Raw genomic sequence first — 27,281 nt, forward strand, 5'->3', positions numbered from 1 at the left:
ATCATTATTCTGAATTCTTTTTCTGGAAGGTTGCCTATCTCCACTTCATTTAGTTGTTTTTCTGGGGTTTTATCTTGTCCCTTCATCTGGTACATAGCCCTCTGCCTTTTCATCTCGTCTATCTTTCTGTGAATGTGGTTTTTGTTCCACAGGCTGCAGGATTGTAGTTCTTCTTGCTTCTGCTGTCTGCCCTCTGGCGGACGAGGCTAAGAGGCTTGTGCAAGTTTCCTGATGGGAGGGAGTGGTGGTGGGTAGAACTGGGTGTTGCTCTGGTGGGCAGAGCTCAGTAAAACTTTAATCCACTTGTCTGCTGATGGGTGGGGCTGGGTTCCTTCCCTGTTGGTTGTTTGGCCTGAGGCAGCCCAGCACTGGAGCCTACCTGGCTCTTTGGTGGGTCTAATGGAGGACTCTGGGAGGGCTCATGCCAAGGAGTCCTTCCCAGAACTTCTGCTGCCAGTGTTCTCATCCTCATGGTGAGCCACAGCCACCCCCCGCCTCTGCAGGAGACCCTCCAACACTAGCAGGTAGCTCTGCTTCAGTCTCCTAGGGGGTCACTGCTCCTTCCCCTGGGTCCCAATGCGCACACTACTTTGTGCGTGCCCTCCAAGAGTGGGGTCTCTATTTCCCCCAGTCCTGTCGAAGTCCTGCAATCAAATCCCACTAGCCTTCAAAGTCTGATTCTCTGGGAATTCCTTCTCCCATTGCCCGACCCCCATTTTGGGATGCCTGACGTTGGGCTCAGAACCTTCACTCCAGTGGGTGGACTTCTGTGGTATAAGTGTTCTCCAGTTTGTGAGTCACCCACCCAGCAGTTATGGGATTTGATTTTATTGTAATTGCGCCCCTCCTACCATCTCAATGTGGCTTCTTCTTTGTTTTTGGATGTGGGGTATCTTTTTTGGTGAGTTCCAGTGTCTTCCTATCGATGATTGTTCAGCAGTTAGTTGTGATTCCGGTGCTCTTGCAAGAGGGAGTGAGCGCACATCCTTCTGCTCCGCCATCTTGAACCAATCTCTGTAAAGAGTATTTTGAAGTTTCTGCAGTAATTCTAAGGTGATGTGACAATCTCTGTGATTCCTATTGGTGACAGGGTTACAAGCACTGCTAGTACCACCGTGGTTGGTTTCCTATATTCATCATTGAAAGAAATGCTACATTTCACTTAGAGATCAGTGCAAAAGAGATGTAACTGTTTCCCATCTCAGTTCAAAGCTCTCTAAGGCCCTCGGAGCCCAGGAGCCCTGTGAGGGGGGATTTCTCCCGCCAGAGGTCTCAGCCATGTTCTTTGTCCTCCTGGATCCTAGCTCCCCTCTCTCCAGCCCCAGGCACGGAGCCCCACCTTGAGCCACGTCTGGGGGAGCTGACAGTGACGGACGTGACCCCGGACTCCGTGGGCCTCTCCTGGACAGTCCCCGAGGGTGAATTCGACTCCTTCGTCGTCCAGTACAAGGACAGGGACAGGCAGCCCCAGGCGGTGCCTGTGGCTGCAGACCAGCGTGAGGTCACCATCCCCGGCCTGGAGCCCAATAGGAAATACAAGTTCCTGCTCTTTGGGATCCAGGACAGGAAACGCCACAGCCCAGTCTCTGTGGAGGCAAAGACAGGTGAGAAGGACCCCCACGAAGCTGAGCCTGAGGCCCCCGCCCTGCTGCCCTTCCTCACGCTGCCCTATCACCTCTCCCTTCCGCCAGGTCTCCGCTTCACCCACCTCTTCTGTTTTATTTGAAAAGCCACACTGCCTGCCCCGATCCCAGGCACATGAGAACTAGGAAAATGGGGCCAGTTCCTGGATCAGTTTCCCCTGCTGACTTTTCCCCTCTTCTCATAATTCCTACTTCTGTTGAATGGGGGAGCCTCCTTCAGACCCCTTCCTGGAAGGTGGAACAGGAGAAACAGCAGGGCTAGATACGGGGGAGGGAGCCAGGATCTGTTCCACCTCCCTTGGCCTGTGAGTCCTCAGCCCTGTGTAGCCATCACCTCCTGAGGAGTCTTCCCTCTGACTCTCACACAGTTTCCCACCTACTGGCCCAGACACACTGGGGCCCATATCTGCCTCCCCAGAGGGACCCCTTTCCTCCTCTGCCCTCTTCCTAGAGCTTCGGAAACTGGGGACCAGAGGAGCCCAAGACTGGCTGCCCAGTCAGATCCAGTCAGGCCCAGCCCAGCTGTGCCCCTTTTCTGGGTTTTGGCCCAGACGCTCCCCTGCCCCTGGGGGCTCCCTGTTGCCAGAAAACTCTCACAATAACAATGCCGTCAGCATCCTTGCTGTCCAAGAAGGCAGAAGGTCAGCTCCTTCTCAGGCCTCGGGATGGCTTCTTGGGCAGATACCAGATCCTTCTCCCGTCTGAGCCCCGCTTCTTCTCCCCATACCCCCCTCACACATCGGCAGCCCCCACTCCTCCACTGGGTCCTATGAGGGTCACCTCCATTATAATATCCAACCTCCCCACCAGCTGTCTGCCCCCATCAGGGATCCTGCGCCCCCTCTGACATCCCCAGGACCCTTGGATTTCCCCAGGGACCAGCCAGATCACAAAGAGTGGGTTCCTTGGTCAAAGAACATAAGCAGACCGAGTCTGTGATAAGCTGCACCCTGCTAAGGAGATAGTCTCTACTAGGTGGTTAGAGCCTGGACAGCAAGAGAAATAAGATAAATAGGTAGCTAGGGAATCTCTTCTCCCAGAGATGTCTCAGGACAGAAGACCCCTCCCTGTGCTGGATAAGTGGACAGAGGCATGGCCAGTTGGGGATGCTGGCAGGCATGGGAGGGTGATGGAAATATTTGGGGGAAGCACTGATCATTTGGGCAGCTCTGGGTTTTTCCATTCTCCAGTGGGAGGGGGTCAAGGAGTCGTTTTGGAAAAAAAAAATAAACACAAGAACCTTTCCTCTCTGTCAGTTGCTCGAGGTGACACCAGCCCAGGAACCCCACCCCACCTTGGGGAGCTGTGGGTGACAGACCCCACCCCAGACTCACTGCGCCTCTCCTGGACAGTCCCCGAGGGCCACTTTGACTCCTTTGTGGTCCAGTTCAAGGACAGGGACGGGCCCCGGGTGGTGCCTGCAGAGGGCCACGAACGCTCAGTCACCATCGGCCCTTTGGACGCCAGCCGCAAGTACAGATTCCTCCTCTACGGCCTCCTGGGCAAGAGGCGCCATGGCCCCCTCACCGCTGAGGGCACCACAGGTGAGGGCAGCCCCTGCAGGGGGGCATCTCTGATCTGGAGGCCCCCCCAGGGAAGGTCCTTGTGGTCAGTTATGGTGGCTGCCATCACGGTTGTTGTTTGGCTCCAGCTGTTCTGGCTGGGATCCAGTGCCCCCTCTCCTTGCACAATCCGAAAGATCCAGCCCTGCAGGATGCAGCCATGGCACAACCCTGTCTTTAGATCTCTCAGTCCTTCCCTTCAGCGTCACCCAGCCTTCAAGAAACAACGCAACCATTTCCTCTCTGTGTTTCCATCTCAGAGGCCCGGAGAGCTGTAGACGAGGCTGGAACAAAACCACGTCTGGGGGAGGAGCTGCAGGTGACCAGCGTGACATCAGACTCTGTGGGCCTCTCGTGGACGGTCCCCGAGGGCCAGTTTGACTCCTTTGTGGTCCAGTACAAGGACAGAGATGGGCAACCCCAGGTGGTGCCCGTGGAGGGCAGCCTCAGGGAGGTCAGTGTCTCAGGCCTGGACCCTGCCCGCAGGTACAAGCTGCTGCTGTACGGGCTATACGAGGGCAAGCGTGTGGGTCCCATCTCCACCATCACCATGACCGGTGAGTGCAGCTGGGGGGAACACACTGTCCCTCCTGCCCGCCTGGCTCTCCTGGTCTGGTGGAGCCACATGAATGAATTCAGAGCTTCCTACTCTCCCTCTTTTGGGGGAAGGGATCAGCTTCATAGAGGCATAATTTACATACAATAAAATTCACCCATTTTGGGCTTCCCTGGTGGTGCAGTGGTTGAGAATCCACCTGCCGATGCTGGGGACACGGGTTCGTGACCCGGTCCGGGGAGATCCCACATGCCGTGGTGTGGCTGGGCCTGTGAGCCATGGCCGCTGAGCCTGCGCATCCAGAGCCTGTGCTCTGCAACGGGAGAAGCGACAACAGTGAGAGGCCTGCGTACCGCAAAAAAAAAAAAAAAAAAAATTCACCCATTTTAAGCTCATAATTCAATGAGTTTAGGCAGATGTATAAGCCATGAAACCATTACCACAACAAACTTATAAAACATTGACTCCAGAAGTTTCCCTATGCTCATTTGCAGTCAGTTTCCCCACCCCCAGCTTCTGACAATCACTAATTGCTTTCTATCATTATAGTTTTTCCTTTTTAAGCTTTTCATTTAACAGAATCATACAATACACAGTTTTTGTGTTTTTCTTGCACTTAACATAATGCTTTTGCAATTCATCACTGTGTATCAGTAGTTGGTCCTTTTTATTACTGACCTCTTGTCTTCACCTCCCCCCCCTTCCATCCTCTTGGAGAGTCTTGGTGCAGTGACAAACCAGTCACCCATCTCTACCTGTCTCTCTGAACCAGCCCCCAGGGAAGAAGTTCAAGCTGAGACTGAGGGCCCCAGCCCTCCAGCATCTGAGCCCCGTCTGGGGGAGGTGACTGTGGAAGAGGGCACACCACACACCCTGCATCTCTCCTGGACCGTGACTGAGGGAGAATTTGACTCCTTCGAGGTCCAGTATACAGACGAGGATGGGCAACTCCAAGTAGTCCATTTAGGGGGCAACCAGAATGACATCACCCTCTCTGGCCTGGAATCTGACCACAGATACCTGGTGAGCCTGTACGGTCTCCACAATGGGCAGCGTGTGGGTCCTGCGCACATCGAGGCCCTGACAGGTGAGCAAAAGAACCCTGCCCACTCGGCTTCCTTCCAGGTGGCTGTGAGGGCCCAGAGGAGGGCAGAGTCCCTGTGGACACCATGCCCCTCTCTCAGGTCCTTCTCTCTCCGTGTCTGTGTTCAGCCCCAAATGAGGAAGAGAATGAACCTTCAGAATCTCCCTCTACCACCCCTGAGCCTCACGTCACACCTCGCCTGGGGGAGCTGGCAGTGACAGACGCCACCCCCGAATCCCTGAGCCTCTCCTGGACCATCCCCGAAGGCCAGTTTGACCACTTCCTGATCCAGTACAAGAATGGGGACGGACAGCCCAAGGCTGTGAGGGTGCCGGGGTATGAGGATGAGGTCACCATCTCGGGCCTGGAGCCAGACCACAAGTACAAGATGAACCTGTACGGCTTCCATGACAGCCGGCGCGTGGGCCCCGTCTCTGTCATCGGGGTGACAAGTGAGTGGATGGTGGAAGCCCCAGGGTGGGACCTCGTGGGAGGATCACCCTCTCTCAGGTGATGGGTGAGTGGGGTGCAGGAGGCCCCTCTACTCGAGGCTGAGCCATGGTGCCCTTTGTGCCTCCTCCAGGCTCCCTGAGGACCAGTGTGTCCCCCTGGGCAGAGAAGGGCCTCTGTGAGCCATGCTGGTGGCTGCCCTGGTCCCCCACAGCTGACCCCGGAGGCTCCAGGCATGTTTATGAGATGTCAGCTGAGCAGGACCACCCAGCCCCAAGGACGGGCTTCTCTGAACTGACTTCAGGGCCCGGAGCTGGGGCCAAGGCTTGGGAGCAGACCCAAGGACATCACCGAGGACCCTGCCTCACCCTCTCTGTGTCTCTCCTTCTCAGCTGCAGAGGAAGACACCCCCAGCCCCACAGAGATGGAGGAGACCCCCAGCCCCACAGAACCCAACACAGAGGCCTCGGAGGCCCCCGAGGAGCCCCTCCTGGGGGAGCTGACGGTGACAGGATCCTCCCCGGACTCGCTGAGCCTCTCCTGGACCGTCCCCCAGGGCCACTTCGACTCCTTCACCATCCAGTACAAGGGCAGGGACGGGCCCCAGGTGGTGCGTGTCGGGGGCGAGGAGAGTGAGGTGACCGCTGGGGGCCTGGAGCCCGGGCGCAAGTACAAGATGCACCTGTACGGCCTGCACGGGGGGCGGCGTGTAGGCCCCGTGTCCACCGTAGGCATGACTGGTGAGTGAGGGCCCCTTGGATGAGGTCTCAGAAAAGGTCTGATAGTAGAGCCTCTTGAGTGTCTTCCACTGAAGACCCAGGACCCTAAAACTCCTGAACCTCTAACCTATCCATTGTCCATTTAACACCTCAGGACAGGTGTGATCTGGGGGCAGGAAGAACGAGTTCCAGGGAAGTGCTTTGCCCATTTGAGGGAGGCAATTGGGGACTGCGGCCTCCAAGTCAGTCATACACTGACCTCTTTGTGGCTCTCTGCTTTGCCTGGGAACTCTGAAAAGAGCTCTTTTTGGGTGTTGAGACAAATGCCATGAAATGCTAATTCTCAACAAGTATTTATTACATAAAATTTCAAACATATACCCAAAGAGAAAGAATAGCATAATGAACTCCCATGTGTCAATCACCCTGCTTCAACCAAAAATCAACACCTGGCCAGTCTAGCTCATCCAGACCCCACTCACTTCCCACCCTCCCCGACTAGAATGTTTTCTTTATTAACAGCTTTATTGAGGTATAATTTACATACCATAAAATTCACCTGTTTTAAGTATACAACTTACCAATTTTAGTGTATTTACAGAGTTGTACAACCAGCATCACTTAATAATTTTAGAACTTTTCCATCACCTCAAGAAGAAACCTGGTGTCCAGACCCATTCCCATGCCCAGTTACGGTCCCCACTAATCTACTTTTTGTCTCTGTAGATTTGCCTTTTCTGGACACATCATATAACTAGAATCATACAATATGTGTTCTTTTGTGTCTGGCTTCTTTTACCAAGCACGTTTTTGAGGTTGATCCATGTTGTAGCATGTAGCAGTACTTCATTCCTTTATAGCCAAATAATATTCCATTGTATGGATATACTGCTGCAATATTTTTAAACTTACTCCATACACTCTTTACTTCATCATTACTTTTTTTTTTTTTTTTGGCTGAGTTGGGTCTTCGCTGCTGCACGTGGGCTTTCTCTAGTTGCAGCGAGCGGGCTTCGTTGTGCTGCACGGGCTTCTCATTGCAGTGGCTTCTCTTGTTGCAGAGCAGGGACTCTAGGCGCGTGGGCTTCAGTAGTTGTGGCACGCGGGCTCAGTAGTTGTGGCACAGGGGCTTAGTTGCTCCGCGGCATGTGGGATCTTCCCGGACCAGGGATCGAACCCGTGTCCCCTGCATTGGCAGGTGGATTCTTAACCACTGCGCCACCAGGGAAGTTCCCATTATTACATATGTAAGCGTACTGCTCTTTTCAAAAAGACTATTTAGAAATAACCATGATACAATGATTGTACCTTTAAAAATCAGATATCCAGATAGTGCTACAGTTTCCTGATTGTGTCATAATTGTTGTTTTGCAATTTGTTGTTGGAATCAGGTCCAAGTAAGAAAGATAGGATGAAATTGGGAGAATTGGGATTTTAAATGGGATGGTCAGGGAAGACCCTAAAGGGATGGTGACATCTGAATGAAAGGAAGTGTCAACATGAGCCATGCAGACATCTGGGGAAAGAACATTCAGGAAGAGGGAACAGTCAGTGCAAAGACCTTGAGGCAAGAAGCTGCCTGGCACATTTGATGGACCATAAGGAGGCCACAAAGAGATTTTGATGCTCATAAGCAGAAATGCATCTTAAGTTAGGCCCACAGAGCTGGCCCACCTTCTGGCCTGAATCCAGGAGAGCAGGGCCTCAACAGCTCCTTCCAGCAACAGGAACGATTCTGTTTGCATCTCTTCCCAGCCCCTAAAGAGGAGCCCCCTGCCAACCCCCCTTTGAAGCCACAGCTGGGAGAGCTGACTGTGACGGACGCCACCCCCGACTCCCTGAACCTCTTCTGGAACGTCCCCGAGGGCCAGTTTGACCACTTCCTGATCCAGTACAAGAACGGGGACGGGCAGCCCAAGGCGGTGAGGGTGCCGGGGCACCAGGACGGGGTCACCATCTCGGGCCTGGAGCCAGACCACAAGTACAAGATGAACCTGTACGGCTTCCACAGCGGCCGGCGCGTGGGCCCTGTCTCCACTGTCGGTTTAACTGGTGAGTGTACAATAGGACACTGGCCCTGCCCTGAGCTGGACTCAGTTTCCCTTTTATTGCCAGTACTCAGGTGTTTTTCTCCCACTGTTTTTGAGACTGAGCCTCCCAGGCTTCTGGGAGCAGTTCTGTGCCTGTCTGCACTCCAAACCTTTGGTGTCACCTTAGCTGTCTCACCCTTTACACGTGGGCTTTTTGAGTCCTTGAAGAGGCAGGGTGCCAGAGAAATAGCACAGACTCAGGCAGACCTGGGGCTGGCCCTAGCCTCAGCCCATTAGAGCTGTGTGGCCTCGAGGGAGTCACTCAACCTCTCTGTGCCTCCCTTTCCTTATCCATACAGAAGGAATAACCACACCTGTCTGGCAGGGTGTGCATGAATGTGGCTTGTCTCACACACAACGTTTGGTAATTATAGGCTCCCCCTTCTGAGGAAGAAGGTTAGTTCTTGAAAACCCTTGGGGTGAATTCTTATAATTATCATTGATTTCAGTGGGTACAATTGTATTTGTTCCCCAGCCCCCAAACTGATACCTATGTATGCTGTATCAACATGGAATCCTGCTAACATGGATACTATTACTTCAATAGTTAATATTAGTCATATGTGCAACTTAACAAGGCATTTTCCCTTCATTAATTACTCCCTAACATGGCTGTTGGTTGCTTTTGTTAAGCTCTTTTGTAGCTGTTACCCCCTACATACTTAAAACCTGGTTCCTAAACACAGTGGAGTTACGAAACACGATGATTTTGTAATTCAACTATTAAGGCAGAATAAAACCCTATGCAGAACAGAAAAGACAAAAAAAATCTGCGGGCATGATGGGTCATCCCTGCAGTAAGATGGCAAGAGAATTAATACAAGGTCCAAAAGCAACCCAACTACAAAGATGATCTCATGTGGTCTCATCTCTTTGCCCTCAACTGTGAAATCTAAATTAGTTTCTCAAATGCTCAGAAAAGCCTTCTAAACCAGAGGAGGTATTAAAGGAAAATAGGAACCTGAGCACGTGTACCTCCTGGTGCGACGTGTTGGTTAGGTGTGGTGCTATTACAAAGCATTAGTCCTGTCCCACTAAATGAGTTTACTCAGCAGCTCCTACAGGTTCCATGCTGCATATGTTGAACTCATGGGGGTCCCACCCCACCATCTTGACGTCTCCACAGTGTGTGCTCTGTCCCCCAGAAACTGAACATTCAAACCAGGGAAATGATGTCTTTTTTTTTTTTTAATAAATAAATGTATTTATTTATTTATTTGGCTGCGTTGGGTCTTCGTTGCTGTGCACAGGCTTTCTCTACTGGCGGCGAGCGGGGACTACTCTTTGTTGTGGTGTGCGGGCTTCTCATTGCGGTGGCTTCTCTTGTTGAGGAGCACGGGCTCTAGGCACGCAGGCTTCAGTAGTTGTGGCACGCAGGCTCAGTAGTTGTGGCTCGCGGTCTGTAGAGCACAGACTCAGTAGTTGTGGCACAGGGGCTTAGTTGCTCCGTGGCATATGGGATCTTCCCGGACCAGGGCTCGAACCCGTGTCCCCTGCACTGGCAGGCGGATTCTTAACCACTGCACCACCAGGGAAGTCCTGGAAATGATGTCTTAATCCTGGAGCACTGGCTTCCAGGCTGCAGGGTCCCTGATGTGTCTGGGAGAAATCCATCCCCTGTTAGGAGGGAACCCACAAAGCATGTCCACCCATTCTCTTTGTCTCTTGATCCAGCCTCAGAAAAAGACCAAGAAATGACCCCAGCCCCAACAGACCTGCCCACCACAGCCCCCGAGCCTCCCGTCAAGCCACACCTGGGGGAGCTGGCAGTGACAGACGCCACCCCCGAATCCCTGAGCCTCTCCTGGACCATCCCCGAAGGCCAGTTTGACCACTTCGTGATCCAGTACAAGAACGGGGACGGGCAGCCCAAGGCAGTGAGGGTGCCGGGGCACCAGGACGGGGTCACCATCTCGGGCCTGGAGCCAGACCACAAGTACAAGATGAACCTGTACGGCTTCCATGACAGCCGGCGCGTGGGCCCCGTCTCTGTCATCGGGGTGACAAGTGAGTGGATGGTGGAAGCCCCAGGGTGGGACCTCGTGGGAGGATCACCCTCTCTCAGGTGATGGGTGAGTGGGGTGCAGGAGGCCCCTCTACTCGAGGCTGAGCCATGGTGCCCTTTGTGCCTCCTCCAGGCTCCCTGAGGACCAGTGTGTCCCCCTGGGCAGAGAAGGGCCTCTGTGAGCCATGCTGGTGGCTGCCCTGGTCCCCCACAGCTGACCCCGGAGGCTCCAGGCATGTTTATGAGATGTCAGCTGAGCAGGACCACCCAGCCCCAAGGACGGGCTTCTCTGAACTGACTTCAGGGCCCGGAGCTGGGGCCAAGGCTTGGGAGCAGACCCAAGGACATCACCTAGGACCCTGCCTCACCCTCTCTGTGTCTCTCCTTCTCAGCTGCAGAGGAAGACACCCCCAGCCCCACAGAGATGGAGGAGACCCCCAGCCCCACAGAACCCAACACAGAGGCCTCGGAGGCCCCCGAGGAGCCCCTCCTGGGGGAGCTGACGGTGACAGGATCCTCCCCGGACTCGCTGAGCCTCTCCTGGACCGTCCCCCAGGGCCACTTCGACTCCTTCACCGTCCAGTACAAGGGCAGGGACGGGCCCCAGGTGGTGCGTGTCGGGGGCGAGGAGAGTGAGGTGACCGCTGGGGGCCTGGAGCCCGGGCGCAAGTACAAGATGCACCTGTACGGCCTGCACGGGGGGCGGCGTGTGGGCCCCGTGTCCACCGTGGGTGTGACCGGTGAGTGAGGGCGGGGCTCAGGCGGTCTCGGGGGAGAGCTACCTTTTCCTCATGGGTGAGCTGGTTGACTGTTCTGCTCTTTTACCAGCCTTTGGTCCCCTCTTATGCCCTCCCTCCATGGCCCGGGGCCATGACCCATGTGTAGTGCCCTGGCCTTTGCCAACCTACAGCGTCATTGTTCACAGTAACGTGGCCTCCTCTGATGATCAGTCACTGGCTCCCTCCAAGGGTGAAATGTGTCAGGCACAGGCCAAGCGTGACGTTACTAGAGTTTTCTTTTCTTTCCATCTTAATCACAAATCACAGCATTCTTTGTTATAACCGAAAAAAAGGAAGAAAAAACAACCCAACATCGAACCACACTGAGATGATTAAGTAATTAGACAACATCTCTAAAATGACCTATTATGGCATCATTGAAATGTTTCAACATAAGACAATTACTTTTTATTATTACAATAAAGGAAGAGTTTAAAATTTTTGTAAGGAGACTAATCACAACCACTTGAAAATAAGTTGCATGGTAAGACAACTGGAAGGAAACGCCCGTGGGATGCATGGTTTGTGAGACAGGATAGAATGTTCCAGTACTTTTTTTTCTGTTTTATTCCATTATGTGTCGTTTTCTTAAATGACAAGCGTTTCTTTTATAATCAGGAAAAAAAATTTTCAAAATGTCTTCTCCTCTCTTGTATTCCTTCTGTCTTTCCCCCTCATCATTCTTGCAACTTATTTCTGATTATGAAAAAGTTACAATTTCTAGTCTCTAAGAAATTAGGAGAAAAAAATCACAAGGTGAATTAAATTCCAAAATTGCAGTCAGGCTGGCTTCTCTAAGTCGCTGTCAGCCAGATTCTTATGCCTTGTGACAGTATTTCATCAGAGTTCCTCTGCATGTTGGAAGAACACAGCCCCTCTGTGAGTCAGTCTTTTGCGGGGGGAGTCGCTGCCTCTGTGAGGGTCACTCTCCTCTCCTGAAGATACTCCAGACAGAGGAACCCTCTATCATGCAACTCACAAGCACATGCGAAGTACAGAGGGACCCATGTCCCCATCCACATCCTCCACCAGCTTACTAATTTTTATAACTCAGGATTTCTTTTTAAGTCTGTATTTTTCTGTGAAAAGAATATAGCAACATGATGGAAAGTTTGGAAGGTAGGGAAAGAAATCTCTTATTGGACCACCTTCTGACCCAAGAACCACCATTCATAACAACGTACGTAACACATCCTCTCTCTGCATTTTCCATGCAGCACATGTTTTAAGGTTGCAGAGTATTCATATAATTCTTGGCTCTTACTTTTTTTGTACGCAAGTTACACTGGGAGCATTTATCCTGTGGCTACACAACCTGCATTAATCATCATTTTAATGGTTATTGGATGCCTCATGGTGAAAGTGCCATAATAAAATTAATCTTCTTCTGTGGTTCCTTTGGAGCCCTGACACATTTTGCTGTCATGAATAATCCCAAAGTGAACTCCTGTGATACAACTTTTCCTGCTTTTTAATAATTTTCTTAGGATAGCTGCCCAGAAATGAGATTATTGGGTCAAAGGAAATGAGCAGTATTTTGGCTCCTGACATGTAGGTCTGAATTGCCTTCTGAAGGTTCATGGTGCCTGCCAGCCAGTATGTGATGGGGTCAAGCCCGTCTCAGTATCTCTAGCATGGAGTCACCAAATGGCGCACCCAGAGGCTGAGCAAGACTCCAGTCCTGCAGCCTGAGGAGTATCCTGCTGGGTGCAAGCAGGGCAAGTCACCATCTAAGCCTCTACCCCCAATCTCTCTTCTCAGCCCTCCAGGAGGTTGTGGAGGAGACCCCCAGCCCCACAGAACCCAGCACAGAGGCCCCGGAGCCCCCCAAAGAGCCTCTCCTGGGGGAACTGACGGTGACAGGATCCTCCCCAGACTCGCTGAGCCTCTCCTGGACTGTCCCCCAGGGCCACTTCAACTCCTTCACCGTCCAGTACAAGGATAAGGATGGGCGGCCCCAGGTGGTGCGTGTCAGGGGCCAAGAGAGTGAGGTGACCGTTGGGGGCCTGGAGCCCGGGAGCAAGTACAAGATGCACCTGTATGGCCTGCACGGGGGACAGCGTGTGGGTCCCGTGTCCACCGTGGGCGTGACTGGTAAGTCAATTTGGGGGAGTGGGATGCAGGATGGGGAAGACAGGTCCTGGAAGAGTCTCCCTTTATTACCATCTTTGTGAAAACATAAATATTCTAGACAGCACATCTTCTTTAGGACATCAGATGGCCTGGGGATCTTGTTAAAGGGCAGATTCAGATTCAGATTTGGGCTGGGGCCAGAGATTCTGCATTTCTAAAATCTTCCATGAGGGACTTCCCTGGTGGTCCAGTGGTTAAGAATGTGCCTTCCAACGCAGGGCACGCAGGTTCAATCCCTGGTCGGGGAACTAAGATCCCACCTGCCACAGGGCAACTAAGCCCGCGCGCTGCAACTACCGAGCACACGAGCCACAGCTAGAGAGCCCGAGTGCCACAACTACTGAGGCCGTGCACCACAACTAGAGAGAGAAGCCCGTGTGCCACAATGAAAGATGCCACATGCCGCCACAAGATCCCACGTACCAGAGCTAAGACCCGATGCAGCCAAAAAAAAAAGCAAATAAAATCCTCCATGATGCTGATGCTGCTGGTCCAAGGACCACACTTTGCTAAAGCTTCTCACAACAAAGGAATTGGACACTTTCTTAGAATCTATTGAACAGAATCATACTTGCATCCCTGAGTCCTCTCAGAGGCTCAGCCTCTGTGTAGTTGACTGGAGGCTGTGGAGGAAGACAGAGCATGCTCAGAATGCAGTGTCTTGACTGAAACGCCCCCTAGCCTCATCGTTTGGGTATTAACAGACTTATGACGCCTATGGTTCAACAAAGATGTGGGTGGCCTGAGCCAAGTCCTGAGGAAGTTCACTGAGAGAAACCTTGGATACGGCAGAGAAACCAGTTCTTATCCTTTAGGGCTCACAGACAGGCTGTGAACCAGCAAATGGAGCAAAGGGGGATGTGTATATGACAGGAAGCCCCGCGGCCAGACCAAGACGGGGCAGCGATGCCTACGCCCACCTGCCTGCCCACGGGTTCCCACGGGACAGCTGAGACCTGAGGTCGGGCAGGCGTTGCTTGGTGACACCTAGAGATAAGATGAAGGGTGCATCAGGTCAACATCACAGCTGGTACAAAGCCTGGAAACTAGGAACGTCACGGCACATGAGAGGATTTTGTATGAAATCCTCTGAGTGGGGGAGATAGTCTTGAGGTGGGGGTGGAGAGGTAGGAAGAGATAGGGGTGGAGAGCTCAGGAAGCCAGGGATTTCTCCAGGGGATAAAGAGGGTTGCTGCACAGTTTTAAGCTGAGACTGACACCATCAGATGTGCCTCTAAAGGCTCATTCTGGCTTCCTGTGAAGAACAGATGGACGACGGAGGCAGAGAGACCCGTGGGGAGGTGATAACCCAGGTGACAGGTAAGGGCGGCCCAGACAGGGACGGTGGGGCTGCAGGTGTGGGGAGTGAGGAGACACAGGAGGAACTTGGGAGAGAGAACTGGACGCTCGGAGTCTGATGGCAGCTGGGGACAGGAACAGATCCAGGAAGACTCCAGGTTTCTTTTTTTATTATTATTAATTTATTTATTTATGGCTGTGTTGGGTCTTCGCTTCTGTGCGAGGGCTTTCTCTAGTTGTGGCAAGCAGGGGCCCCTCTTCATCGCGGTGCGCGGGCCTCTCACTATCGCGGCCTCTCTTGTTGCGGAGCACAGGCTCCAGATGCGCAGGCTCAGTAATTGTGGCTCACGGGCCCAGTTGCTCCACAGCATGTGGGATCTTCCCAGACCAGGGCTCGAACCCGTGTCCCCTGCATTGGCAGGCAGATTCTCAACCACTGCGCCACCAGGGAAGCCCAAGACTCCAGGTTTCTGATTGGAGAAGTGGGGCAGGGGTTCTGAGCTGTTTGGGAGGCAAGACATTAGCCAAAGGGAGTATATGCCAACGAGACCCCAGTGGAGGGAGGCCCAGAGCACAGTGGCCGTGTGAGCCTGTGTCCTAGGAGGGGTGCTGGTAGGTAGGGGATGAGGGCAGGGCGGATGAGGGTGAGGTGACAGGAAGGCCGACATTATAGGGACCAGAAAGAATAAGAGTTAGAGCTACTGTGGACACATCCTGTTCCTTATTATTTTATTTTTGTAATACACCACTTTATATGCTGAGCTGAGGACTGAGGAGACCACACCTGTCCTGTATGTCTCTGTCCAGATCCAGACTACAAAGCCATGACCACCCAAGCCCCATCCACTGCGGCCCCCGAGCCTCCTGTCAAGCCGCACCTGGGGGAGCTGGCGGTGACAGACGCCACCCCCGAATCCCTGAGCCTCTCCTGGACCATCCCTGAGGGCCAGTTTGACCACTTCCTGATCCAGTACAAGAACGGGGACGGGCAGCCCAAGGCAGTGAGGGTGCCGGGGCACCAGGACGGGGTCACCATCTCGGGCCTGGAGCCAGACCACAAGTACAAGATGAACCTGTACGGCTTCCATGACAGCCGGCGCGTGGGCCCCGTCTCTGTCATCGGGGTGACAAGTGAGTGGATGGTGGAAGCCCCAGGGTGGGACCTCGTGGGAGGATCACCCTCTCTCAGGTGATGGGTGAGTGGGGTGCAGGAGGCCCCTCTACTCGAGGCTGAGCCATGGTGCCCTTTGTGCCTCCTCCAGGCTCCCTGAGGACCAGTGTGTCCCCCTGGGCAGAGAAGGGCCTCTGTGAGCCATGCTGGTGGCTGCCCTGGTCCCCCACAGCTGACCCCGGAGGCTCCAGGCATGTTTATGAGATGTCAGCTGAGCAGGACCACCCAGCCCCAAGGACGGGCTTCTCTGAACTGACTTCAGGGCCCGGAGCTGGGGCCAAGGCTTGGGAGCAGACCCAAGGACATCACCTAGGACCCTGCCTCACCCTCTCTGTGTCTCTCCTTCTCAGCTGCAGAGGAAGACACCCCCAGCCCCACAGAGATGGAGGAGACCCCCAGCCCCACAGAACCCAACACAGAGGCCTCGGAGGCCCCCGAGGAGCCCCTCCTGGGGGAGCTGACGGTGACAGGATCCTCCCCGGACTCGCTGAGCCTCTCCTGGACCGTCCCCCAGGGCCACTTCGACTCCTTCACCGTCCAGTACAAGGGCAGGGACGGGCCCCAGGTGGTGCGTGTCGGGGGTGAGGAGAGTGAGGTGACCACTGGGGGCCTGGAGCCCGGGCGCAAGTACAAGATGCACCTGTATGGCCTGCACGGGGGGCAGCGTGTGGGCCCCGTGTCCACCGTGGGCGTGACCGGTGAGTGAGGGGGCAGGCACTGACTCCCAGGTTTCCCTCTGTTGCTCTCTTATTTCCCCCTTTGGATCTCAGCACTCCTCACAAATGGGCCTCTGGGTCCCTTTCTTTTCTCACGTGGTGCTGACAATCCCGCCTCATCCTTGAATTGAGTGAGGGCTGGTGGACAGTGTGTTCAGGGTCAGCTGGGCACGTAGCCTGTGCCTCGTACGTTTCAGCTTTCTTCCTGTCTTCTTGATCTGGCAGCTCAAACTTGCTCAGTTGTTCATGTGTGGCTTCCTCAGTCTCCCTAACCAAGCATTTTAGTGGCTTGGAACGTGGCTACAGAATCAGGTTCTCTAGGTTTGAATCCTGCTCTGAAGGCGCTGTGTTGATTTTCTAATGTTTCTTAACCTCTCTGTGCCGCAGATGCCCATCAAATGAGGGTGATAAGGATAAAAGCATCTACTTCATCTGTTGTGTGAGGATTAAGTGTACTGTTTGTGAACTGCTTACAGCAATGCCTGGGACATGTTAAGCAGTTAGAAGAGTTTGCTACAGATGTTCATTTCATAGCTGGGGGACAGCCTTCCCTCTCTGGCCCAGGGTCCTGCCATTGACCACAGCCTCCTCTGCTCTGTTCCAGCCTCCCTGAATACAGAGCCCCCCGTGGCACCCCGCCTGGGGGAGCTGGCTGTGGCAGCCGTGACCTCAGACACAGTGCACCTCTCCTGGACAGTGGACCAGGGCCCCTTCAACTCCTTCCTGGTCCGATACAAGGATGCACAGGGGCAGCCCCAGGCAGTGCCCGTGGGTGGACACCTCCGAGAGGTCTCGGTTTCGGGTCTGGCCCCGGGCCACAAGTACAAGTTCCTACTCTTCGGACTCCAGGATGAGAAAGAACACGGTCCAGTCTCTGCAGACGCAAAGACCCGTGAGTGAGGGCTGGAGGCCGCCTTTAACCCTGGAGGCCCCTGACCATCCCCCACTCCCTTGTGGACTTTCACGTTTCTGTGCTCCACACTCCAGATCCATTTATTTACTGGGTCCAGCGAAATCCAGGTCCTGAGTACCCCCGTTACCCCCTCATTCCCACCCTTCTCCTCTTACATCCTGAGGGACACTTGCTTTCTTGCCTGGCTCCTCTTTTATCCCTACTCCTCTGCCTTCCCTCTTCCTGACATGTGACCTGGTCACACCCTCCCACACCCAGAACCAGCGCCCAGAGCCCTAGCGCCCCGAGGAGGCTCTGTCGGCTTCATTTCTGTCACGTTCCATGCACCTCCCTCTTTTCCAGTCCCAGACACTAAACCTTCTCTCCGCCTGGGGGAGCTGACAGTGACGGACGTGACCCCAGACTCCGTGGGCCTCTCCTGGACAGTCCCCGAGGGCGAATTTGACTCCTTCGTGGTTCAGTACAAGGACAGGGACGGGAAGCCCCACGTGGTGCCTGTGGCCTCAGACCAGCGCTTGATCACCATCCCCGGCCTGGAGCCCAATAGCAAATACAAGTTTCTGCTCTATGGGCTGGCAGGCAGGAAACGACTGGGCCCCATCTCTGCTGAAGGCAACACGGGTGAGCCCTGGCCCTGCCTCCATCCCACTCCCCGCCCCCCCCACCCCCCGCCCCCCGCCTTTTTCCAGAGCTTCCTTTCATCTGAGCCCCCAGAGTTGGCCCCGGGGCCTTCCCACAAAGTTTATTCTCCTCTCTTCAGCCTTGGCATGACAAGCCTAACGCCAAAAGCAAAGATTTATTGAGTCCCTACTGAATGCCAGGCACTGTTCCAAGCATTTATTTCCGTCATTCACTGATTGGCAGTATAATAAAAATAACTCAGACTTTGGAGCCAAGCAGACCTGTGTTCAAATTCTGATTGCCAGCTGCGTGGCCTTCAACAGGCCACTTCTTTTCTTTGAACCTCAGTGTCCACAGCTGCATGACGGTTATGACTAAAATCTACTGGGGTTCAATAAATGTTCACATCCTCCTCCCTTCATTCCAGCCCTATGGCAAGAAGTGGAAAATATGGGAGGGTTTGGCTGCAAAAAGACTATGGAAAAATCTGGTGTCTTGTGCCCAATACTCAGCCCCCGAGGAAGGGATGGAGGTGGGTCACTGACCCTAACCCCACCTCCAGAACCATGAGTCACCCTGGACAGACAAGGATGGGGCGCACGGCCAGTTGGGGCCTGGGGCTCTCAGACTCCGTAATTCTCTTCCCCAGACCTTCACTGTGGGGACTGGATACAGGCTGCTCCAGCCCCCATCGGTCAGTGCCCACACCCACCTGGACAAGGCTCTTTTGTGCTCTGCTCTGCCCTTTGTCCGCTCAGCTCTGCCCCTGGCTTCTCCCCCCGCCTGACCCAGCTGCCCTGGTCTAGTGGTGTTAGTGCAGGGCTGGGGAAGCGGGTGGAGAGGCGGGCCCAGGCTGATGGTGAGTGAGGGCGAGTCTATGGCTAGGCAATGGGAGCCCGTGAGCTTGGCTGGCTGTCCCGCCCAGCTCTGACTATTTGGGGGCATCTCCCTGACAACCCAGACACCCTCTGGGAGCCTTTCCCAGCTCTGGCCACACTCCTGCTCTGGGGGGCTGGGGGTCAGAGGGGGACTGCGGGTCCGAGGGAAACTGAGGCCCTTCCTGCAATCCCAGCCGCAACTCTCTCATGAGGTGCTCTTTTATGCATTCACTGCACCCTGATCTCAGAGTGGGGGAGTGGGGGCAGGAAGGAGTTTGGGCAGCCGCCTCCCGGGGAGGAAACTGGGCTCCTTCGTTCAAGGCAGGGCTGGAGCAGCCTGCCTGTCTCCCCAGGTGGCTGACCCTCCCTCCTCCCAGAAGTTGCCAGGGCTGAGGTGAAGGCAGCTCTTAACTAAGGTTTTCTCCCTGCGCCCCCGCTCTCCCTACAGCTCCCCTGAAGAAGGAGCGGCAGCGCCCACCCCGCCTGGGGGAGCTGACAGTGACAGATGAGACCTCACATTCCCTGCGCCTCTTGTGGACAGTGGCCCAGGGCCCCTTTGACTCCTTTGTGGTCCAGTACAGGGACACAGATGGGCAGCCCTCAGTGGTGCCTGTGGCCGCAGACCAGAGGGAGGTCACCATAGAGGGCCTGGAGCCTGGCAGGAAATACAAGTTTCTGCTCTATGGGCTCCTCAGAGGACAGCACCTGGGCCCCGTCTCTGTCCTGGGAACGACAGGTGAGCAGGAGGCTGTCCTGCTTGGTCCTAGCCAACCGGCCTGAGTGGGTGTCCTCACACCTCTGTGCTGAAGGCCTGGCACGAGTGGGCGAGGTAGAGCGGCAAGGGGGCCCTGCACAGGGCTCAGGGGAGGAAGATCCTCGGAACCAGCGTGATCGAGGGGTCGGTCCGAAGCAGGAGCCAGGACAGGTGGCAAGGCAAAGCCCTGGCAGCGGTCCCTAATCTGCGACCCCCGCCCAGCCCCAGTGCTGCCAGCTGCTCCGCATTACTCTACCGGGGCAGCTCTTACCTCCTGGCACTCTGGCCTTGCCCAGATGAGGGCAAACCCCCTCCCGTGGATGAGTCAGGAGCATTTTCTCAAATGGAAAATTACTGGAAAACAAAGCAGGCCAAGGGCATAGAAACCAACAGGAGTGGCTGCACTGATGGAGTTCCCCTTCCAGATTTCCTAACACCCACCTCAAATCAGCCTGGTGGTGGCGGGGCCGACCTGGCTGGCAGGATGCGCCCTTCGAGTTCACCAGCCAGTTCCATCCTCAGCTCTTCTCAGCAGGGAGGACCACGTGCCCTGAGCTCAGGGAGGGACTGAGCTAGTCCTGCCTCAAGCCATGGCACCAGGCGCCCTGGCAGGTTGGGGAGGGAACAGGGCCCGTGCAGACATCTAGAGTGGGGCACGCTGAGACATCGGGGTGAAGAAGGAGAAAGCAAGCACCAGATTCAGACAGCAAAGGAGCCCCACAGAGAGGTCATGGGGCCACTGGGCTGGCACTCAGAGAGGCCGAGAGGTGGCAGGAGTCAGTGCCCAAGCAGGGATGTGGCAGATTCAGGAGAAGGAAGATGTTAGGGGAGCCTCAGTCCCTGTCTTCTCTCCACGCTGCCGTGGCCGGGACCATGAGGTCCCCTGCCTCGGCCAGCCCCGATCCCCTCTCTGGAGGGTGAGATGAAGTGGGAGGGCCCCGCCGCCCCGCGCCCCCCCCCAACCCCGCTCAGCTTCTCTCTGGGCTTCTCCCACACAGCCCCGGAAGAGGACATGCCAGCACCCTGGCACCTGGCCACGGAGGCCCCCGAGCCCCCTGAAGGGCCCCGCCTAGGGGCACTGGCAGTGAAGGACGTGTCCCCGGACTCCCTGCGCCTCTCATGGAGCGTGGCCCAAGGCCCCTTTGACTCCTTCGTGGTCCAGTATCAGAGCACAGGTGGGGAGCCCCAGGCCTTGCTCGTGGGTGGCGACCAGAACAAGGTCCTCGTGTCAGGCCTGGAGCCCAGCACCTCCTACAAGTTCTTCCTCTACGGCTTGAGTGAAGGGAAGCGCCTGGGGCCCGTCTCAGCCGAGGGCACCACAGGTACCGTCAGGGTAGGGCCTGGCCTTGCCTGCCTCTAGTCTGGGACTGAAGAGGCGAAAGGGGGTACCCAGAAGCGGCGACCATAGGGAAAGAACACCACGAGGGCGCCATGGAGGGAGGAAGGGGCGCGTACACAGCCTTCGGCTCGACACATACATGTTGTCATCATGTCCGACCCGTGGGTGCCAGCCCCTCGTTAGCTCCATTTTGCAGATGAGGAAATGAGGGCCAGGGTGGGGTGGTGGAAGGGATCTAGCCCCAGGTCGCCTAGCTGGTGTGCTTCAGTCTCCAAAGCCTTCTTTCCCACCCACTCTGCAGGGCCAGCTCCTGCTGGGCAGACCCCCGGAGAGCCAGGGCCCCGCCTGTCCCACCTGTCGGTGACCGATGTGACCACCAATTCGCTGCGGCTCAACTGGGAGGCCCCACCCAAGGCCTTTGACTCCTTCCTGCTCCGCTTTGGGGTCCCGTCACTGAGCACTCTGGAGCTGCATCCACGTGCCCCGCTGCAGCGGGAGCTGACGGTGCCAGGGACACGGCGCTCGGCCGTGCTCTGGGACCTGAGTCCAGGGACCCTGTACACCCTTACGTTGTATGGGCTGCGTGGGCCTCACAAGGCCGATGGCGTCCAGAGCACAGCCCGGACCCTCAGCCCAGGTAAGGCCCCATGCTGGGCACATACACATGCTGCCCCAAAGTGGGGGGTCTCCGTACTCCCTAGGGTGGCACCTAGTGCCTCAGCCAGAGGGGAAGTTGGTGAGTGGTGGCGAGCTTGCAGTCTGCGGGGCGGTTTCCATCTCTAGGCCTAGAGGAAAGGCGGGGTGGTGAGCACGTCCGGAGGCCGAGGGGCCCAGGGAGAAGAAGGAGGGTGGGAAGCCCGGGGCAGGAGCCTCCGTGCCCTCTGCCCTCACCATGATTCCTTGGCACCTCTGTCCCGTCAGCTCTGGAGCGGCCCCGTGACCTCCAGTTCAGCGAGATCGGGGAGACGTCAGCCAAGGTCAGCTGGACGCCCCCGCCGTCCCGAGTGGACAGCTTCAAAGTTTCCTACCAGCTGGCAGATGGAGGTGATACCCTCTTGCCCGCGTGTCCCTTGCCCCATTCCTCCTGCGCCCTGCGCTCTGCCCACCCTGCAGCTCCTCCTTGCTTCCCTGGCCGCCTCCCCAGCCCAGTGTGTTTTCAGGGGAGCCACAGAGTGTTCAGGTGGATGGCCGAGCCCGGACCCAGAAACTCGAGGGGCTCGCCCCAGGCGCTCACTACGACGTGACCGTGGTCTCCGTCCGTGGCTTTGAGGAGAGTGAGCCTCTCACAGGCTTCCTCACCACAGGTGAGACAGTCTGGGACCCGGGCAGGAAGCAGGGGGAGGCAATGCGGGCACGGGCGGGAGTTGAGAGTGAACGGGGAAAGGGAAGGGGGTGTTGGAGGCGCCAGCGGCAGATGAGAGGTCCAGCAGAGCCCGGGAAGGCGAGCAGGGGGAGCGCAGCAGGGAACAGCTCTGGGCGCCCCGTCTCCCAGTTCCTGACGGCCCCACCCAGCTGCGTGCGCTGAACCTGACGGAAGGATCCGCCCTGCTGCTTTGGCAGCCCCCCCAGGCCCCGGTGGACACCTATGACCTCAAGGTCACAGCCCCAGGAGGTGAGCGGGGCTGAGGCCTCTGGAGGGGACTGGTCAGGGTGGGAGAGCAGAGGGCAGGCTGGGCTCCGGCAGGGCAGCCGCTGAGGCCCCACCCCCTCTCCCAGCCCCCTCGCTACAGGGCTCAGCCCCTGGCGGCGCCGTGGACTACCCCCTGCAAGGCCTCGTGCTCCACACCAACTACACGGCGACCGTGCATGGTCTTCGGGGCCCCAACCTCACCTCCCCAGCCAGCATCACCTTCACCACAGGTACGGTCTGTGAAGTGCACTGGGGGGCGGGGAAGGAGCAAGAAAGCCAGGATGGGCCTCATCTCCATCTTCTCTTCCTCCCCCTCCCAGGGCTGGAGGCCCCCCAGGACTTGGAGGCCAAGGAGGTGACCCCCCGCACAGCCCTGCTCACTTGGACCGCGCCCCAAGTCCCCCCAACTGGCTACCTGCTCAGCTTCAACACCCCTGGTGGACAGACCCAGGTGCCCTCACCCCTGCCACTCCGGCCAGCTCCCTCCCTGGGCTCCAGTCCGGGAAGTGCTGCCTCTGCCTCCCGAGTGGGGCCCACCTCTCTCTCCCCTGACCTGCCCTTGTCTGCTCCACAGGAGATCCTGCTCCCAGGAGGGATCACCTCTCACCAGCTTCACGGCCTCTTTCCCTCCACCCCCTATAGCGTGTGGCTCCGGGCCATGTGGGACCACAGCTTCACGCCACCCGTGTCCACTTCCTTCACCACTGGTACTCAGGCGCTGGGACCTGAGGTTGGGGGCTGAGTGTGTAGTGGGCGTCTAGAATCTGGAAGAAGGACTGGACCCTCACTCTCCTCTCCCCAGGTGGACTTCGGGTCCCCTTCCCCCGGGACTGTGGGGAGGAGACGCAGAACGGGGTCAGCACCTCAAGGACCACCACCATCTTCCTCAACGGCAACCGCGAGCGGCCCCTGAACGTCTTTTGTGACATGGAGACTGATGGGGGTGGCTGGCTGGTGGGTGGCAGTCAGAAGCCCAGGGGTCTGCACAGGGCAGGGTTGCTGTGCCCGGGGCCATAGGCTGATGGTGCCCCCACCTGCTTCCAGGTGTTCCAGCGCCGCATGGATGGAAAAACTGACTTCTGGAGGGACTGGGAGGACTATGCCCATGGTTTTGGGAACATCTCCAAGGAGTTCTGGCTGGGTTGGTGCCTCATAGGGATTGCGGGACCAGGGGAGGGATGGGGGCCCTGTGGACACAAGGACCCTGATGAGCACACATTCCCCACCCCCAGGCAACGAGGCCCTGCACAGCCTGACCAAAGCCGGTGACTACTCCTTGCGTGTGGACCTGCGGGATGGGGACGAGGCCGTGTTTGCCCAGTACGACTCCTTCCAAGTAGACTCGGCCGATGAGTACTACCGCCTCCACCTGGAAGGCTACCATGGCACTGCAGGTGAGGGCTGGGCCGGGGGGTCGGGGGCAGGGACGGGGTGGGAATGGGGAGGGAGAGGCCCTCACTGCTCCTTCCACGCCCTGCCCAGGGGACTCCATGAGCTACCACAGCGGCAGTGTCTTCTCTGCCCGTGACCGAGACCCCAACAACTTGCTCATCTCCTGCGCCGTCTCTTACCGAGGGGCCTGGTGGTATAAGAACTGCCACTATGCCAACCTCAACGGGCTCTACGGGAGCACAGTGGACCACCAGGTGAGAGGCCCAGGAGACAGCGTGGAGCTGGGGCTCAGGCTGCCTGGGTGTTTGTGACGCACAGTGTGACAAGACAAGTTACTGAGCCACTCAGCGCCCCAGGGCCCTTGTCTGTGAAATGGAACAGTAAATACCAATCTCTGCAAGTCTTCTCGAGGAGAAGATGATTTATTGGATGTAAAGGGACAGCTCAGGATTCAGCCTCAGTCCTTTGTAGTTGAGGATTAAGAAGGATAAAGGGAGGGAGGATCCTTGATTGATCTGTGGGAACCATCTCGCCGAGGGGAGCGGAGGTCGGAGCAGATGGGATGTCAGGCTTTGACTCTCTCTCTCAACAACCCCTTCCCAGGGAGTGAGCTGGTACTACTGGAAGGGCTTTGACTTCTCCGTGCCCTTCACGGAAATGAAGCTGAGACCAAGAAGCTACCGGCCCCCGGGCAGGGGAGGCTGAGCCGCTGCTCACCCCTCCAGCGCCCTACTATGACTGCCGAGCACTGAGGGGTTGCGCTCAGAGAAGGGCCGGGGGCCACCTTCACCTTCCAGCCACCGGAGGAAGCCTTCTCCACCCGCGATCTCACAGCACCATGTTTACAGGGGGGAGGGAAGGGGTTTGTACGGGAGCAATAAAAGGAGAAACCGAGGCCAGCGAGTCCTGGCCCCGTCACTGGTCACTGGCGCTCGCCCACGCCCCGGCCTCCGTCGCCCCGGGGCTGCAGCCGCACCTGGAAAGGCTGAGTCTTGAGGTTGACGCCGCAGTAGGGATGGGGCTGCAGCGAGGGCAGGGCGCCCGCGGGCGACAGCAGCGTGAAGGCCTGCAGCAGTTGCCCCAGCACCACGAAGAGCTCGAGGCGCGCCAGCGGCTCGCCCAGGCACACGCGCGCCCCGCAGCCAAAGGCCAGCGCGCTGGGGTTCGCGCCCGGGTCCAGGAAGCGGTCTGCGGGCGGAAGGACGGAGACGGGTTTCAGCGGCCGCCGGCGCTCGGCCGCCGGCGCCCCCGCGCCGCGGGCACCCGCCCCACCACGCACCGGGCCAGAACTCGTGCGGCCGCTCCCACACCGTCTCGTCCAGGTGGGCACCTTGGAGGTTGGGGATGACAACCATGCCCTCAGGGATGTCGTAGCCGAAGATGCTGAGGAGTAGGGTTAAGTTAGAGGCCCGCCAGGACCCCGCGGGGGCCGTTGCCACTCGGCCCTCCCCACTCGGGAGTCACCTGCTAGCCCGCGTGGCGCGGTGCGGCAGGGCCAGGGGCACGACGGGCCGCAGGCGCAGCACCTCCGCGATGGTGGCGTTGAGCAAGGGCAGCCGAGCGCGGTCCTTGTATGGGACTCGGGAGCCCGAGGCTCCGGGGCCCAGCTCGCGATCCAACTCCTCCTGCAGTCGCCGCTGAATCTGGGAAAGGGGGGCAAGCCCGAGGTCCGGGGCCCGAGCCCTGCCGCTGGCCGACCCACGGCTGCCCAGCCTCCCACCACTCCCTGGGGCAGCTCACCGGAGACTCTGGGCCAAGTAGGAGAACCCCCCTCCCAGCCCGCCCCGGACTCACTCCCCCCAACCCCCTCCCAGCACAGCCCGCCCCGGACTCACTCCCCTCCCCCCGCCCCCTCCCAACACAGCCCGCGGCGGGTTCAGCGAGCTGGGTTCCCGCTGCCCTGGCCAGGCTGCCAGGAAGGAGCCTTTCGCCTGCCTCCAGGGCATACCTCAGGGTGGTGAAGCAGGAACGCCACAGCCCAGGAAAGGGTGTTTGCCGTGGTCTCAGTACCACCGATGAAAAGGTCCACCATGGACATATGCACGTGCCCTTCAAGGAGCTGCCCGGGGCCCTCTTCCACTCCTTGCTTCCCCACCCCCTGGAGCATGTAGTCCATCATGTCCCTCCACTGGCCGGCCACCATGCTCTCCTGGAGAGGGGAGGAGGAGCCAGCCTGAGTGCCTGGCTTGGGGAGGGGGTTCAGCGGGGGGCAGCAGGTCCAGGACTGGTGGGGTGCCAAAGAAGCTGCCTAGCTCTGGGGCGGTAGCATCGCTGCTGTGAGCTGAGGAGGAGCCCGGTACACGCACGGTTCCCACCTTGTGCTGCCTCAGCTGCTTCTCTACAATGTGGTCCCTGTTCTCCATGGCCTGCTTCAGCCTCCAGAGCCCGGGGTTGGGGAAGAACTGGGACAGACAGCAAGAGAGTGTAGCTGCTGGGAAGGGAGCCTCTTCCCCGCCTCCGCCCTGTCTCCCAGCACCAGGTGTGTCGGGGCTCCACCTCCTCACCCTGAGAAAGGGAACCATGTCCAAAATTTGGATGGACCAGTGGTCCCAGGTTTTCATCAAGTCCTGGACACAGTCGTGAAAGGCATGTACTAAGGTGTCCTCCTGCCGGAAAAGGAGGGAATCCTTTCGGTTCAGGACCAGGAGAGGGTCAGGGAGGGGCTGGCGGGGGGGCGGCCCAAGCCTATGTGAGGGCAAGAGAGCCTTGACCTTGTCTCCAAAGGTGAGGTAACAGATGATGCTGCAGGTGAGGAGAGAGAATTCCTTCTGGATGGTCACGGGGGCACCAGCCTGGGCTTTCATGCGCTGAGGAGAAGCAGCATGAACTAAATAGGGCGGCTGCCGGGAGGGGTGAAGCTGACCTGGGCCAGCTGTGGGAGTCGAGCCTCACCTCACAGAACTCCTGGGTCAGCTGCTCCACCCGGGGCTCCATGGAGCTGCGGACGCCCAGCAGCAGGGCTGAGCGCGTGAGTTTCTTGTGGGCCTTCCAGAGCAGGGAGTAGTCCCCCAGTGAGATGTCCTGGCAGTGCTGAGACACCAGCTGGTCTGTGAGTAGGGGTTGGGGGCAGGGGGTCGAACTGACCAAGGAAGCCACGGGCCTGACCCTCCCTGCCTCCCATAGCCCCTGCTTCTTCCATCAAGAAATGCCCCCCACCCCTTACAGGATGGTATCTGGGGTCTGCCGGCAAAGTCCACCCACTTCCTGATCAGGGCCTCCTCAATGGTCCTCTTGGAGTTCAGCACCACCACATCTGGGGGAGAGGAAAAGCAGGGTGTCAGCAGGGAGAGGACCCCACCTCCACACCGCTGTGGGGCGAGGGAGGGAGCAGACGCTCACCTTGCAGCCCAAGGCGGAGCCTGTAGATGGGCCCGAGTTTCTGAGTCAGGCCAAGCAGATAGATGGGGAGGTTGGGCTGCAGCAGGTGCAGGAAGCCGGGGACGAGAGGTGGGAGGTGGAGGCTCCGGAGCTTCCACTGGCCCCACAGCAAGCGAGTGCCCACTAGCAAGGGCAGCAGCAGCAGCAGTAGCAGCCCTACGAGTACCAT

The 27,281-nt window shown here is 57.3% G+C and overlaps 2 protein-coding genes across 2 annotated transcripts in view; one reads left to right on the forward strand and one right to left on the reverse strand.

Moving 5' to 3' along the window:
* TNXB (tenascin XB) overlaps positions 1-24,622 on the forward strand; it is a gene marked incomplete at its 5' end in the record, with an annotated part of 52,988 nt that extends 28,366 nt beyond the window's left edge. The window contains 28 exons of the mRNA XM_079713360.1: positions 1,305-1,604; positions 2,900-3,187; positions 3,466-3,762; positions 4,534-4,848; positions 4,974-5,297; positions 5,688-6,035; positions 7,770-8,066; positions 9,779-10,111; positions 10,502-10,849; positions 12,650-12,982; positions 15,128-15,451; positions 15,842-16,189; positions 16,812-17,099; positions 17,463-17,741; positions 19,068-19,355; positions 20,372-20,695; positions 21,014-21,349; positions 21,634-21,756; positions 21,873-22,016; positions 22,205-22,324; positions 22,429-22,572; positions 22,663-22,793; positions 22,917-23,049; positions 23,145-23,296; positions 23,387-23,483; positions 23,575-23,736; positions 23,825-23,988; positions 24,338-24,622. Of these exons, the coding sequence (XP_079569486.1) occupies positions 1,305-1,604; positions 2,900-3,187; positions 3,466-3,762; positions 4,534-4,848; positions 4,974-5,297; positions 5,688-6,035; positions 7,770-8,066; positions 9,779-10,111; positions 10,502-10,849; positions 12,650-12,982; positions 15,128-15,451; positions 15,842-16,189; positions 16,812-17,099; positions 17,463-17,741; positions 19,068-19,355; positions 20,372-20,695; positions 21,014-21,349; positions 21,634-21,756; positions 21,873-22,016; positions 22,205-22,324; positions 22,429-22,572; positions 22,663-22,793; positions 22,917-23,049; positions 23,145-23,296; positions 23,387-23,483; positions 23,575-23,736; positions 23,825-23,988; positions 24,338-24,439 (6,842 nt within the window). The 3' untranslated portion in view covers positions 24,440-24,622. The remainder of the gene's footprint in view (positions 1-1,304; positions 1,605-2,899; positions 3,188-3,465; positions 3,763-4,533; positions 4,849-4,973; positions 5,298-5,687; positions 6,036-7,769; positions 8,067-9,778; positions 10,112-10,501; positions 10,850-12,649; positions 12,983-15,127; positions 15,452-15,841; positions 16,190-16,811; positions 17,100-17,462; positions 17,742-19,067; positions 19,356-20,371; positions 20,696-21,013; positions 21,350-21,633; positions 21,757-21,872; positions 22,017-22,204; positions 22,325-22,428; positions 22,573-22,662; positions 22,794-22,916; positions 23,050-23,144; positions 23,297-23,386; positions 23,484-23,574; positions 23,737-23,824; positions 23,989-24,337) is intronic.
* Positions 24,623-24,656: 34 nt separating this feature from the next.
* CYP21A2 (cytochrome P450 family 21 subfamily A member 2) lies at positions 24,657-27,281 on the reverse strand (the record flags this gene model as incomplete). Its single annotated transcript, XM_079712991.1, has 10 exons — positions 24,657-24,922; positions 25,014-25,117; positions 25,199-25,377; positions 25,683-25,883; positions 26,050-26,136; positions 26,239-26,340; positions 26,446-26,541; positions 26,627-26,781; positions 26,898-26,987; positions 27,074-27,281. 10 exons carry the CDS (start codon positions 27,279-27,281, stop codon positions 24,657-24,659), a joined length of 1,488 nt encoding a protein of 495 aa, XP_079569117.1.

The sequence above is a fragment of the Hyperoodon ampullatus genome (genome assembly GCF_949752795.1).
Source record: "Hyperoodon ampullatus genome assembly, chromosome: 10".
In the NCBI taxonomy this organism is placed as follows: Eukaryota; Metazoa; Chordata; class Mammalia; order Artiodactyla; family Ziphiidae; genus Hyperoodon; species Hyperoodon ampullatus.